Consider the following 14,665-nt stretch of genomic DNA (forward strand, 5'->3'; position numbering starts at 1 on the left):
GGATAGGGGAGAGTGTACATGGGCTGTGGGAGGAGATTCAATGGATGGGTAGAGTCCAGGATAGGGGAGAGTGTACATGGGCTGTGGGAGGAGATTAAATGGGTGGGTAGAGTCCAGGATAGGGGAGAGTGTACATGGGCTGTGGGAGGGGATTAAATGGATGGGTAGAGTCCACGATAGGGGAGAGTGTACATGGACTGTGGGAGGAGATTCAATGGATGGGTAGAGTCCAGGATAGGGGAGAGTGTACATGGGGCTGTGGGAGGAGATTAAATGGGTGGGTAGAGTCCAGGATAGGGGAGAGTGCACATGGGCTGTGGGAGGAGATTAAATGGGTGGGTAGAGTCCAGGATAGGGGAGAGTGTACATGGGCTGTGGGAGGAGATTAAATGGATGGGTAGAGTCCAGGATAGGAGAGAGTGTACATGGGCTGTGTGAGGAGATTCAATGGATGGGTAGAGTCCAGGATAGGGGAGAGTGTACATGGGCTGTGGGAGGAGATTCAATGGGTGGGTAGAGTCCAGGATAGGGGAGAGTGTACATGGGCTGTGGGAGGAGATTAAATGGGTGGGTAGAGTCCAGGATAGGGGAGAGTGTACATGGGCTGTGGGAGGAGATTCAATGGATGGGAGAGCCCAGGATAGGGGAGAGTGTACATGGGCTGTGGGAGGAGATTCAATGGATGCGTAGAGTCCGTGATAGGGGAGAGTGTACATGGGCTGTGGGAGGAGATTCAATGGATGGGTAGAGTCCAGGATAGGGGAGAGTGTACATGGGCTGTGGAACTATTGATGAGCAGAAAGGTCTTTTCTGCTGATGTGCTTTTCTTATGATGTTATCTTGCGTCTTCAAGTTACACGGTGAGAAGACAAACAGTGAAGCGAGGTGAGCCCCGGACGATGCCCACTCTGCCTCGCAACTCGGACAACATCGTCAGAGCGGAGCAGATCTCCAGCCGACGGGTGAGTGTCGTACGGCGGTGTTGCCAGAGCCAGGTACGGGTACATTGGCTCCCGGTCTGGCAACGCCTTGATTTTAAAATTCTCACAGCCTTGTGTTCAACTCCCTCCATGGCCTCAGCTTCCCTATCTCTGTAACCTCCTCCAGCCCCACAACCCTCAGAGATCTCTGCCCTCCTCCAATTCTGATTTCCATCGCTCCACCACTGGCAGCCGTGCCTTCAGCTGCCTGGGCCCTAAGCTCTGGAATTCCCTTCCTAAACCTCTCCACCTCTCTCTCCTCCTTTAAGACGCTCCTTAAAACCTACCTCTTTGACCAAGCTTTTAGTCACCTGTCCTAATGTCTCCTTATGTGGTTCGGTGTCAAATTTTGTCTGATAATTGCTCCTGTGAAGCGCCTTGGGGCGTTTTACGACTTTAAAGGCGCTATATAAATGTAAGTTGTTGTTGTATAAAGAGCCTGGATATAGACGTATGCTGGAGATCTCTCACTTGCTCACCGCACTGCCCAGTGTAACAGAGTCACATAGACCAGGTTTAACACCTAATCTGACGATAGCAAAATACTGCAGATGTTGGAAATCCGAAATAACCACAGAAAATGCTGGAAAAACTCAGCAGGTCAGGCAACATCCGTGGAGAGAAATTTGAGTTGACGTTTCGGGTCGAAACCCTTCTTCAAAACTGGAAAGAAAAGAAAATAGATCGAAGGCAAGGCTGTGATCGGACAAAAAGCAGTAAAAGAGATAATAAAAGGTATTCGAAGCCAGACGAGATGGTAATAGGCTGAGATTAGGTGTGAAGTGTACTGGCAGGGCAAGAGATAGCTGCCAGGTGGGAGAGAGAAACAAAAGGAAAGGGGGGGGGGAGGGGGAAAGGAGTGGAAAAATAACAAGTAAAAAAGTAATAGGGACCGAGGTTATGATCTGAAATTGTTGAAATCGATATTGAGTCCGGAAGGCTGCAAAGTGCTCGAGTATAGAAGATTAAGGGGTGATCTAATTGAAGTGTTTAAGATGATTAAAGTATTTTACCCCTCTGGCGGTCATTTAATGCAGTAAAACATCACAAGGTGCTTCCCAGGAGCGATTATCAGACAGAATTTGACACCGAACCACACCAGGAGATATTAGGACAGGTGACCCAAAGCTTGGTCGAAGAGGTCGGTTTTAAGAAGCGTCTTAAAGGAGGGGAGAGGGGAGAGAATTCCAGAGCTTAGGGCTCAGGCAGCTGAAGACACGGCCACCAGGAGTGGAGCGATTAAAATCGGGGTGTGCAACGGGCCAGAATTGGCGGGTTGTGGAAAGTTACAGAGTTAGGGAGGGGAGAGTCTGGACCAGGTAAGGACGGCAGGTTTCCTTCCCTGAAGGGCAACAGTGAACCAGCTGGGTTTTTACAACAATCGCACAGCTTCATGGTCACTGACACCAGTTTTTTTTCATGTCCTGATTATTTTAATTAAGCTGATTTACAAATTTTCATACCGGCGTGGCAGGATGTGAAATCACATTCTCTGGATTATAAGTCCAGTGACGTAACCATTACACTACTTTCCCTGATGGACGGGTGATTCATTAGGAGCACTGGTACTCCTCGCCCAGTATTCCGATGTACGTTCTCTGTGCGCGATGCTCTGTGCGTGATGCTCTCTGTGCTGGATGCACGAAAGCGGGCAATTTGACCCCCTGTTGTATTCACCGTTCTGAAATCCGTTTCTTGCCTTCGCAGAAGCAACTGGAAGATTACTTGAGCAAGCTGCTGAAGATGCCCATGTACAGGAACTACTATGCAACAGTAAGCCCTCCATGTATTGGACTTGATTTGAAGTGTTAAGCCGAGGCCCAGTCAGGTGTAAAGGATCCCACGGCACTCTTCTAACATACATACAAACATAGAAGATAGGAGCAGGAGTAGGCCATTCGGCCCCTTGAGCCTGCTCCACCATTCAATGCGATCATGGCTGATCATCCAAATTCAGTACCCTGTCCCTGCCTTCTCCCCATATCCCTTGATCCCTCTAGCCTTAAGAAATATATCCAACTCCTTCTTGAATATATTTAATGAATTGGCCTCCACCGCCTTCTGTGGTAGAGAGTTCCACAGGTTCACCACTCTCTGGGTGAAGAAATTCCTCCTCATTTCTGTCCTAAATGGCCTACCCTTTATCCTTAGACTATGTCCCCTGGTTCTGGACTCCCCGACCATCGGGAACATCCTTCCTGCATCTAGTCTGTCCAGTCCTGTCAGAATTTTATAAGTTTCAATGTGATCACCCCTCATTCTTCTAAACTCCAGCGAGTATAAGCCCAATCGACCCAATCTCTCCTCATACGTCATTCCTGCCATCCCAGGTATCAGCCTGGTGAATCTTCGCTGAACTCCCTCCATGGCAAGAACATCCTTCCTCAGATAAGGCGACCTAAACTGCACACAATACTCAAGATGTGGTCTCACCAAGGCCCTGTACAACTGCAGCAAGACATCCTTGTTCCTGTACTCAAACCCTCTCACTACGAAGGCCAACATACCATTTGCCTTCTTAACCGCCTGCTGCACCTGCATGCTTACTTTCAGCGACTGGTGCACAAGGACACCCAGGTCTCATTGCACTTCCCCTTCTCCCAATCTATTGCCATTTAGATAATAATCTGCCTTCCTGTTTTTGCCACCAAAGTGGACAACCTCACATTTATCCACGTTATATTGCATCTGCCATGTTTCTGCCCAATCACCCAACATGTCCAAATCATCCTGGAGTTTCTGGACATCCTCCTCACAGCACACACGACCACCCAGCTTCTAACAGGAGCAGGGGCGTTTTCCCCCATGTCCTGGCCAACATTCGTTCCCCCAATCAAGAACAGCCTTCTCCTGCCAGTGGACCGTCGTGATTCAGGATCCATCAACCATTTTTTCACAGAATGGATTTGGGGAAAAAAGCGTCGTGTTTTAAAGCATACTGCATTCGGCGCAAGTTAAAAAAAAAAGAATCTGAGACAAAGGCAGTTAAGATGTTCTTTCCTCATAGATTGTAAATAATAAACAATTCACTAGCTTGTCTTGGTAATTTATAAACAAGTCACACCCACAATATTGGAAAGTCTTTGATCCCTGTACATGTCTGTGAGAAGGGAGAGGTATCAGATCGGGACAGGGGCATAGGTAGGGAGGATTTTGAAACTTCGAAGGCAGTCAGGCTTATTAAGGAGAAAGCAGTGAGGTCCAAGAAGCTAGGGATGCTGGAGATCAGTCAGAAGCCATCTTGTGTAAGACGAGGAAGAAAACCCACTGATGTGGGGAAGCGTAGCGTATTCCTTATTTTGTATTATTTCGCAAAGGCAAGTTGTAGTGATTGAATTAAGTAAGTTAGATCATGTGGGGATAGGGTGAGAAAGTGGAGTTGAGGTAGATCAGCCATGATACTGAATAGCGGAGCAGGCTCAAGGGGTCGTATGGCCTGCTCCTGCTCCTATTTTTTATGTTCTTATATCGGCTGCTCTGGAGGTTCACTCACTGTAAAATAAAAGCCTAATGATTCACAGGAACAGGAGTAGACCATTCAGCCCCTTGAGCCTGTTCTGCCATTCAATGAGATTATGGCTAATCTGTATCCTAATTCCATCCACCTGCCTTGGCTCCATATCCTTTGATACCCTTGACCAGCAAAAATCTATCGATTGCAGATTTAAAATGATTAATTGATCCCCAGCATCTACTGCTTTTTGTGGGCGAGAGTTCCACACTGCTACCACCCTTTGTGTGAAGAAGTGTTTCGTAACTTCTCTCCTGAATGGCCTGGCTCTGATTTTAAGGTCATAGTCATAGAGTTATACAGCACAGAAAGAGACCCTTCAGCCCATCGTGTCCACGCCGGCCATCAAGCCCTGTCTATTCTAATCCCATTTTCCAGCACTTGGTCCATAGCCTTGTATGCTATGGCGTTTCAAGTGCTCATCCAAATGCTTCTTGAATGTTGTGAGGGTTCCTGCCTCTACCACCCTTTCAGGCAGTGAGTTCCAGATTCCAACTGCCCTCTGGGTGAACAAGTTTTTCCTCAAATCCCCTCTAAACCTCCTGCCCCTTACCTTGAAACTATGCCCCCTGGTTATTGACCCCTCTAGTAAGGTTATGTCCCCTTGTGCTAGACTCCTCAAGCCTTATCTCACCAAGTGCCTGCTTGGTCCATTTTCCGAGAGATTGACCGAACATGATCGTGCGTGAAAGACACAAATATTCATTCTGGTCACAAGGGGATGCTACTGTTGCAGTCCTAGGTTACAATATCATACAGGTAGATATAGGGCAGCGTGATCTATCGCCCAGAAAATGAAGACGCTCGGACTACTTACAGGCGCGGCTGATGTCGTTGACAGCTGAGAGGGTATTTAGGGCAGACCATAAATCACAATACAGCCACATAGTGATGAGATACTGAAGGACACAGACACTGACATCCAACTGTCCCACCTTGCATCATGGCCTCGGGCAGCTTATTGACACTGTTTCTGTGCTCCTTCCCCGTGTGTCGGCCAGGGCTCAGTGGGTAGCATTCTCTTCTCCAAGGACAGATGATCGTGGGTTTGAGGCCCCCTCCGGAGACTTGAGCACCTAATCCAGGCTGTCACTCCCGGTGCCAGTACTGAGAGAGCGCCGCACTGTCGGAGGCGACGTCTTTCGGATGAGACCTTAAACCGAGGACCCCATCTGCCCTCTCGGGTGGATGTAAACGATCCCGTGGCCACTATTTCGAAGAAGATCAGTGGAGTTCTTCCTGGCCAATATATATCCCTCTACCAATGTCACTAAAAACAGATTATCCGGTCATGATCTCGTTGCTGTTTGTGGGAGCTTGCTGTGCGCAAATTGGCTGCCGTGTTTCCTGCATTACAACCATGACAACACTTCATGGGCTGTGAAGTGCTTTGGGATGGGTCCTGCGGTCGTGAAAGGCGCTATATAATGCAAGTGATCTCTTTCTCTTTATTTCTACAGATGGAATTTATTGGCGTCAGTCAGCTCTCATTCATTCATCACCTAGGACCAAAGGGCGTGTAAGTGAGAATCGGTCTCTCCTTCATTTGACTCCTTCAGCACTCTGCTACCCAGAGGGTAATGTTAGTGACCTAATAAAACTCACTATATACTTGGTTTGAGCATAAAGCAAGGCTTTAATCAACTTGTTTCAGAACATGGAGGTCTAGTTGTACTTCACTAGTTCCTTGTCTTACAAAATGTCCCTGGAAAGCTGGGCCCACGCCCGAGTATTTATACTCCTTGGATGGCGCCACCAGCTGGCCGTCCAGCGTTATTTCACGAGTAGTTTCTTGATGATGATGAGATTTACAACAGTTAGCGTATCACAGAATCTTACAGCACAGAAGGAGGCCATACAGCCCGTGGTGCATGTGCCGGCTCCTTGCAAGATTAGTCGCATCCCCGCCACCCCCCCCCCCCCCCCCCCCCCCGTTGCCTGTGTCATAAGGTTCATTTATACATTCAGTATTCGGGCATCCCGGATACACTGGCCAGAGCAGCGCCGAGTCACACAGACACAGGAGGGTGGCAGGTTCCACGTGTTGAGTTTGGTGTTTCTAGACAGGGTGTCGCTAGACCTCAGTATCTGTAGGTTAGGGATTGGTAAAAAGAGCCAAGATTCCTGCAGCTGATCACCGTCGAAGGAAAGAAAAATCTGGGAAATTCCCCTTCCAGCACGGACGCTTAGAAGAGATATGGGAGTGGAATGGTTACATTACTGGACTAGTAATCTAGAGGGGTACGGGAGTGTAGTGGTTATATTACTGGACTAGTAATCCAGAGGGATACGGGAGTGTAGTGGTTATATTACTGGACTAGTAATCCAAAGGGGTACGGGAGTGTAGTGGTTATATTACTGGACTAGTAATCTAGAGGGGTACGGGAATGTAGTGGTTATATTACTGGACTAGTAATCTAGAGGGGTACGGGAGTGGAGTGGTTATATTACTGGACTAGTAATCTAGAGGGGTACGGGAGTGGAGTGGTTATATTACTGGACTAGTAATCTAGAGGGGTACAGGAGTGGAGTGGTTATATTACTGGACTAGTAATCTAGAGAGGTACGGGAGTGTAGTGGTTATATTACTGGACTAGTAATCTAGAGGGGTACGGGAGTGGAGTGGTTATATTACTGGACTAGTAATCTAGAGGGGTACGGGAGTGGAGTGGTTATATTACTGGACTAGTAATCTAGAGGGGTACGGGAGTGGAGTGGTTATATTACTGGACTAGTAATCTAGAGGGGTACGGGAGTGGAGTGGTTATATTACTGGACTAGTAATCTAGAGGCCTGGACTAATAATCCAGAATTCATATCCCACCACAGCAATTTGACAATTTAAATTCAGTTTAAAATAAAATTTGGAATTAAATAACTGGTCTCAGTAAAGTGACCGTGAAGCCGTCGGATTGCCATAAAAACCCATCTGGTTCACTGATGTCCTTTATGGAAGGAAACCTGCCGTCCTGACCCGGTCTGGGCCTATAGGTGACTCCAGTCCCACACCAACGTGGTTGATTCTTAACTGCCCTCAGAAGTGACCACTCAATTGGATCAAGGAGTTTAATCGAGGGATTCAAAATTATGAAGGGTTTTGATTGAGTAAATAGAGAGAAACTGTTTCCAGTGACAGGAGGATCAGGGGACACGGATTTAAGGTGATTGGCTGAAGAACCAGAGGCGAGATGAGGAGAATATTTTTTACGCGGCCAGTTGTGATCTGGAATGCGCTGCCTGAAAGGGCGGTGGAAGCAGATTCAATAGTAACTTTCAAAAAGGGAATTGGATAAACACTTGAAAACCAGTTTCCTCGTGCGGTGGATCCCTGTTGTTTATCAGAATTCCTTCTCCTTTGCAGGGAAGGTTTTGTGATGAAACGTTCCGGAGGTCACAGAATTCCAGGCCTCAACTGTTGTGGGAGGAGCCAGGTCTGTTATCGTTGGTCCAAGAGGTACGTGACCTAGGCGTTGGTCTTGTGTAGGTTAGCGTGACGTCCACGGAGGGAAAGGTGACGATCGTGACAGCAGGTTCAATAGATCCTCTTGTTGTGACGTTCACCAATTCAACAACAACTTGCATTTATATAGCGCCTTTAATGTAGTAAAACATCCCAAGACGCTTCACTGGGGCGATTATCAGACTAAATTTGACACCGAGCCACATTAGATATTAGGACTGGTGACCAAAGGCTTGGTCGAAGAGCTTTTAAGGTGGAGTGAGATAGTGAGGCGGAGAGGTTTAGGGAGGGAATTCCAGAGCTCGGGGCTCAGCCAGCTGAAGGCACGGCCGCCAATGGTGGAGCGATTAAAATCGGGGGATGCGCAAGAGGCCAGAATTAGAGGAGCGCAGAGATCTCAGTGGGTTTTAAGGCTGGAGGAGGTAACCGAGATAGGGAAGGGGGCGCGGAGGCCATGGAGGGATTTGAAAACAAGGATGAGAATTTTTAAAATCGAGGCGTTGCCGGACCGGGAGCCAGTGTAGATCAGCGAGCAGAGGGGGTGATGGGTGAACGGGACTTGGTGCGAGTTCGGACACGGGGCAGCAGAGTTTTGGATGAGCTGAGATTTACGGAATGTGGAATGTGGGAGGTCGGCCAGGAGAATGTCGGAATGGTCGAGTCGGGAGGTGACAAAATACGGATGAGGGTTTCAGCAGCAGATAAGCGCAGGCAGGTGCGGACACATCACAGATGTCACAGCGAGCTCCGTACACTCAGTGCAAGTTGTTGTTGCATTCCTCCATGAGGTCCCGTCTCTGTTGCCTCCTTTCAAGGCCGTCGAGCGCAACTCCACCCGAAATCTCCTGCGCTGTCCTGAACAGGGTCTGTCAGGTGTCCAATCTGAGCGTCGCTCCTGTGCTTTCCCCCCCCCCCCCTCTCAGGTGGTTGGCAATGAAAGATTCCTTCCTCTTGTACATGAAGCCAGACTCGGGTGCCGTCACCTTCGTTCTGCTAGTGGACAAAGAGTTCAGCATCAAAATGGGCGCCAAGGACACGGAGACGAAATATGGCATCAGAATCGAAAACCTGTGCAGGTATGACAAACCCGGCTCGGTTGGTAATAACTGGCATAGCATTGCACCAACTCGCCCTCAGTGGTGTAAGCCATGGCTCAGCGGGTAGCACCCTCGCTTCTGAGTCAGAGGGTCGTGGGTTCAAGTCCCGCTCCAGAGACTCGAACACAAAATCCAGGCCGACACTCCCAGTACAGCACTGAGGGAGCGCTGCACTGTCAGAGGGGCAGTACTGAGGGAGTGCTGCACTGTCGGAGGGGCAGTACTGAGGGAGTGCTGCACTGTCGGAGGGGCAGTACTGAGGGAGTGCTGCACTGTCGGAGGGGCAGCACTGAGGGAGCGCTGCACTGTCAGAGGGGCAGTACTGAGGGAGTGCTGCACTGTCGGAGGGGCAGTACTGAGGGAGTGCTGCACCGTCGGAGGGACAGTACTGAGGGAGTATTGCACTGTCGGAGGTGCAGTACTGAGGGAGTGCCGCACTGTCGGAGAGGCAGTACTGAGGGAGCGCCGCACTGTCGGAGGGGCAGTGCTGAGGGAGCGCTGCACTGTCGGAGGGGCGGTACTGAGGGAGTGCTGCACTGTCGGAGGCGCAGTACTGAGGGAGCGCTGCACTGTCGGAGGGGCAGTACTGAGGGAGTGCCGCACTGTCATAGGTGGCGTCTTTCGGACGAGACGTTAAACCGAGGCTCCGCCTGCCGTCACAGGTGGATGTAAAAGATCCCGTGGCACTATTTGAAGAAGAGCAGGGGAGTTCTTCCCCCGGTGTCCTGGGCCAATATATATCCCTCAACCAGCATCACTAAAAAAAAACCAGCTAATCTGTTTGTGGGATCTTGCTGTGCACAGATTGGCTTCCATGTTTCCTACATTATAACAGTGAGTGCACTTCAAAAGTACTTTGTTGGCTGTGAATGCTTTGGGATGTCCTGAGGTTGTGAATTGCAAAAGCAAAATACTGCGGATGCTGGAAATCGCAAATAAAAACAGAAAATGCTGGAAATACTCAGCAGGTCAGGCACCATCTGAAAGGTCATCGTCCAGAAACCTTAACTCTGTTTCTCTCTCCACAGATGCTGCCTGATCTGCTGAGTGTTTCCAGCATTTTCTGTTTTTAATATAGAAATGCAAGTATTTCTTGGCTCTTAAACTCGCTCTGGGGCCTTCGACCTTTCCTTTTGGTTCCTCAGTTTTAAGCAGAATTCATGCCTTATGCAACACAAGCCAAGCCAGACTCTGTGCTCACCAGTAATCACTGGAGAATGAGCAGGTGTCCTGGCTGGTCCATCACCCCCGTCCATAACGCCTGGGTGCCGTACGACCAGGTTAATATACGAACGTACGAACACTGATGGGCAGGAAAAGACCAGCTGGTCCATCATCCAGCCTGCCCCACACCTCATGATGGCCAGAGCATCGTGACTGAGCACTTCCTACCTTCACCCCGCTCCCCCCTCCCCAAACACCCCCACACCTCCTCCCCTCCCCACCCCCCAAACACCCCCTCCCCCCCACCCCCCAAACACCCCCTCCCCTCCCCACCCCCTAAACACCCCCCACCCATGTAATCTCCCGGGAGAGGCCAAAAAAAAATCTGAAGGCAAAAAAAACAGGGCCAATAAGGAAAAAATACTCTGGAAAATTACACTCCGAACCCCTCAGGCGATAGAAACCAGTCCAGGCGATCAGTTGGACCGAGTGTTGTCTGTAAAGGCACTGACCTTCCTTCCTGCATCTAGTCTGTGAATAGATGTTCCCGATGGTCGGGGAGTCCAGAACCAGGGGTCACAGTCTAAGGATAAGGGGTAGGCCATTTAGGACAGCGATGAGGAGGAATTTCTTCACCCAGAGAGTGGTGAACCTGTGGAATTCTCTACCACAGAAGGCAGTTGAGGCCAATTCATTAAATATATTCAAGAAGGAGTTGGATATATTTCTTAAGGCTAAAGGGATCAAGGGATATGGGGCGAAAGCAGGGACAGGGTACTGAATTTGGATGATCAGCCATGATCGCATTGAATGGCGGAACAGGCTCGAGGGGCCGAATGGCCTACTCCTGCTCCTATCTTCTGTGTTTCTATGTGATGTGATCTCTGCTCTAGTCAGGAACCCGTCCAGCTCCCTCTTGAAGGCAGAGAATCAACACACACACCCCGCGCAGACGAAGATCATTGGGGTCTCGATGACAAACCTTATGATGCCCTTTACGACAATAGTAACTAAATGGTACAATTTTAACGGGGGTGCAGGTACAGAGAGACCTGGGGGTGTACGTACACGAGTCCTCGAAGGTGGCAGGACAAGTTCAGAAGCCCATTAAAAAAGCATACAGGACCCTTGGCTTTATAGACAGAGGACAAAAGCAAGGACGTTATACTGAACTATAAATCACTGGTTCGGCCTCAGCTGGATTTTGGCCTATTCTGGGCGCCACACCTCACCCTCTCTGAGTAACTAAGGTTCTTTAAGCTGGGATTCATTCTCGTAGCTTTCCTCCGAAGCTTTTCGGGGGCCACTACATCAGCCGTGTGAGAGGAGGGTGGCGTTACGCTCAGCCTCTATCCAGCCTCACCTCAAGCAGCAATGCCACCCGGCACGAATGGGAGGCCAATTGGGTGAGATTTTAAAATTCTCTTCCTTGTTTTCAAATCCTTCCATGGCCTCGCATCCCCCCCTCCCCCCTCCCTATCTCTGTAACCCCCTCCAGCCCTACAACCCTCCGCGATCTCTGCGCTCCTCCAATTCTGGCCTCTTGCGCATCCCCGGTTTTGAATCGCTCCACCATTGGCGGCCGTGCCTTCAGCTGCCTGGGCCCCAGGCTCTGGAATTCCCTCCCTAAACCTCTCCGCCGCTCCACCTCTCTCCTCCTGTAAGACACTCCTTAAAGCCTAGCTCTTTGACCAAGACCTGTCCTAATGACTCCCTCTGTGGCTCCTGTTTGATAATCGCTCCTGTGAAGCTCTTTGGGACATTTTACTACGTCAAAGGCGCTATATAAATGCAAGTGGTTGTAGAATCATAGAAAACATAGAAAAACAGGAGCAGGAGTCGGCCATTCAGCCCTTCGAGCCTGCTCCGCCATTCAATATGATCATGGCTGATCCTCTATCTCAATACCATATTCCCGCTCTCTCCCCATACCCCTTGATGCCTTTTGTGTCTAGAAATCTCCTTCTTAAATATATTCAGTGACTTGGCATCCACAGCCTTCCGTGGTAGAGAATTCCACTGGTTCAGCACCCTCTGAGTGAAGAAATTTCTCCTCATCTCAGTCCTAAATGTCCTACCCCGTATCCTGAGACTGTGACCTCTCGTTCTAGACCCCCCCTAGCCAGGGGAAACATCCTCCCTGCATCCAGTCTGTCTAGCCCTGTCAGAATTTTATACATTTTAATGAGATCCCCTCTCATTCTTCTAAACTCTAGTGAATACAGGCCTAGTTGACCCAATCTCTCCTCATACGACAGTCCTGCCATCCCAGGAATCAGTCTGGTGAACCTTCGCTGCACTCCCTCTATGGCAAGTATATCCTTTCTTAGGTAAGGAGACCAAAACTGCACCCAGTACTCCAGGTGTGGTCTCACCAAGGCCCCGTACAACTGTAGTAAGACATCCTTGCTCCTGTGCTCAAATCCTCTTGCGATGAAGGCCATTTGCCTTCCTATCTGCTTGCTGCACCTGCATGTTTGCTTTCAACGTTGTTGCTGTTATTGAGAGCTCCACCAATCAATCCCACTCCCCAGCCCCCAAACTGCCTTTTGTTTCATTTCCTGTGTTTTCTCTCAGTTCTGACGAAGGGTTTCGACCTGAAACGTTGACTCTATTTCTCTCTCCACGGATGTTGCCTGGCCTGCTGAGTTTTCCAGCATTTTCTGTTGTTATTTCGGATTTCCAGCATCCGCAGTATTTTGCTATCATATTAGTGTTTGGTTCACTGCCACCCCTCTTCTAGGAATGCCCACCTTGAAGAAGTTCTGCTCTTCTCTTCGACGGGATCTCCGTTTGGCTCTTCATTTAGAGCCATTGTTTGTTTCTTTACCTGTCCTATTACCATCTCGTCTCACCTTGAATATCTCTTAATGTCTCTTCTTTCATCCCCTCCCCCATTACCCAGCCCCCAAACTGCCTTTTGTTTCATTTCCTGCCTTTTCTCTCAGTCCTGACGACGGGTTTCAACCCGAAACGTTGACTCTGTTTCTCTCTCCACGGATGTTGCCTGGCCTGCTGAGTTTTTCCAGCATTTTCTGTTGTTACAATCAATCCCTCTCCATCGGTCTACGAGGGATTTACAATAAGCATGGGCGTGAGTTGATGTCTATCAGTGCCAGCGTGGCCAATGCTGTTTGGTGTTATGGGTTGGTTACCTAGGCACCTTCCGATTTACAGGCACGTTGTGCAAATATTGACCTGAGAAATGATAATAGTGAGGTGGGATTGTATAAATTTACAATACCGTCAAGATCCAATGAGGCAGATTCAAATGAAAAATAAAAGGGTTTAATCTCCAATTGGTTACCTGTAAAGACTTGCGCAGATGGTAACGTAATAAAGAAATATTCATAGGAGAGTGTCGCTTGCACTGTAATTGAACCCAGGAAATCATTATACCACATGATTATTTACTTTGGATGATGTGTTACCAGAGAATCAGTGAGTGAGAGAAGGAAACAAGTCAAACAATTGAGTCTGGGTCATTAACCCGCTGAAAGGGAGGATTGTGAACAGAATTTAATATCAAGTTCAAAAGAATGGACTGTGCTGAGTCTGCTGATTGGAGCCTGGATAATTGTAGGGACGCTGTGACTGACTTCAGCACTTCCAGGCTCAGTGGGTCGCACTCTCGCCTCTGAGTCAGATGGTCATGGGTTCAGGCCCCCCTCCAGAGACTTGAGTGCGTAATCCAGGCCGACACTCCCAGTGCCAGTACTGAGGGAACACCACGTTGGAGGGGCAGTACTGAGGGAGCGCCGCACTGTCGGAGGGGCAGTACTGAGGGTGCGCCACACTGTCGGAGGGGCAGTACTGAGGGAGAGCCGCACTGTCAAAGGGGCAGTACTGAGGGTGCGCCACACTGTCGGAGGGGCAGTACTGAGGGAGAGCCGCACTGTCAAAGGGGCAGTACTGAGGGAGAGCCGCACTGTCAAAGGGGCAGTACTGAGGGAGCGCCACACTGTCGGAGGGGCAGTACTGAGGGAGCATTGCACTGTCGGAGGGGCAGTGCTGATGGAGCGCCGCACTGTCAGAGGGGCAGTACTGAGGGAGCATTGCACTGTCGGAGGGGCAGTGCTGAGCGAGCGCCGCACTGTCGGAGGGGCAGTATTGAGGGAGAGCTGCACTGTCAGAGGGGCAGTACTGAGGGAGCGCCGCACTGTCAGAGGGGCAGTATTGAGGGAGCATTGCACTGTCGGAGGGGCAGTGCTGGCCAGCACTGAAACTGACTGGTGTTCTTTCTGTCCCATTCCAGGACTCTGATTATCAAATGCAACAGTTACCGCCACGCTCGCTGGTGGGGTCAAGCGATAGAAGAGTTCATTCACGAACATGCCAAAGTCTTCCTAGAGGACCAACGTTTTAAATCCTTCGCAGCTGTACAGGATAACACACTGTGCAAATGGTAACCAATCAGAGTGTAACGGGCTGTAAAGTAATGGAACGGGCTGCA

General features: G+C 49.5%; 1 protein-coding gene across 2 annotated transcripts in view; it reads left to right on the plus strand.

Annotated features, from left to right (window-relative positions):
- LOC147115452 (phospholipase D1-like) overlaps nucleotides 1-14,665 on the plus strand; it is a 162,609-nt gene that overhangs the window by 60,434 nt on the left and 87,510 nt on the right. For both annotated transcript variants that reach the window (XM_085989716.1, XM_085989715.1), the window contains exons 5-10: nucleotides 854-962; nucleotides 2,688-2,753; nucleotides 5,952-6,010; nucleotides 7,853-7,945; nucleotides 8,875-9,027; nucleotides 14,468-14,617. In XM_085989716.1, coding sequence (XP_085845842.1) covers nucleotides 854-962; nucleotides 2,688-2,753; nucleotides 5,952-6,010; nucleotides 7,853-7,945; nucleotides 8,875-9,027; nucleotides 14,468-14,617 — 630 coding nt within the window. The remainder of the gene's footprint in view (nucleotides 1-853; nucleotides 963-2,687; nucleotides 2,754-5,951; nucleotides 6,011-7,852; nucleotides 7,946-8,874; nucleotides 9,028-14,467; nucleotides 14,618-14,665) is intronic.

Source organism: Somniosus microcephalus, chromosome 6, assembly GCF_052327205.1.
Source record: "Somniosus microcephalus isolate GS21.2 chromosome 6, FLI_Smic_1.0, whole genome shotgun sequence".
Taxonomy (NCBI): domain Eukaryota; kingdom Metazoa; phylum Chordata; class Chondrichthyes; order Squaliformes; family Somniosidae; genus Somniosus; species Somniosus microcephalus.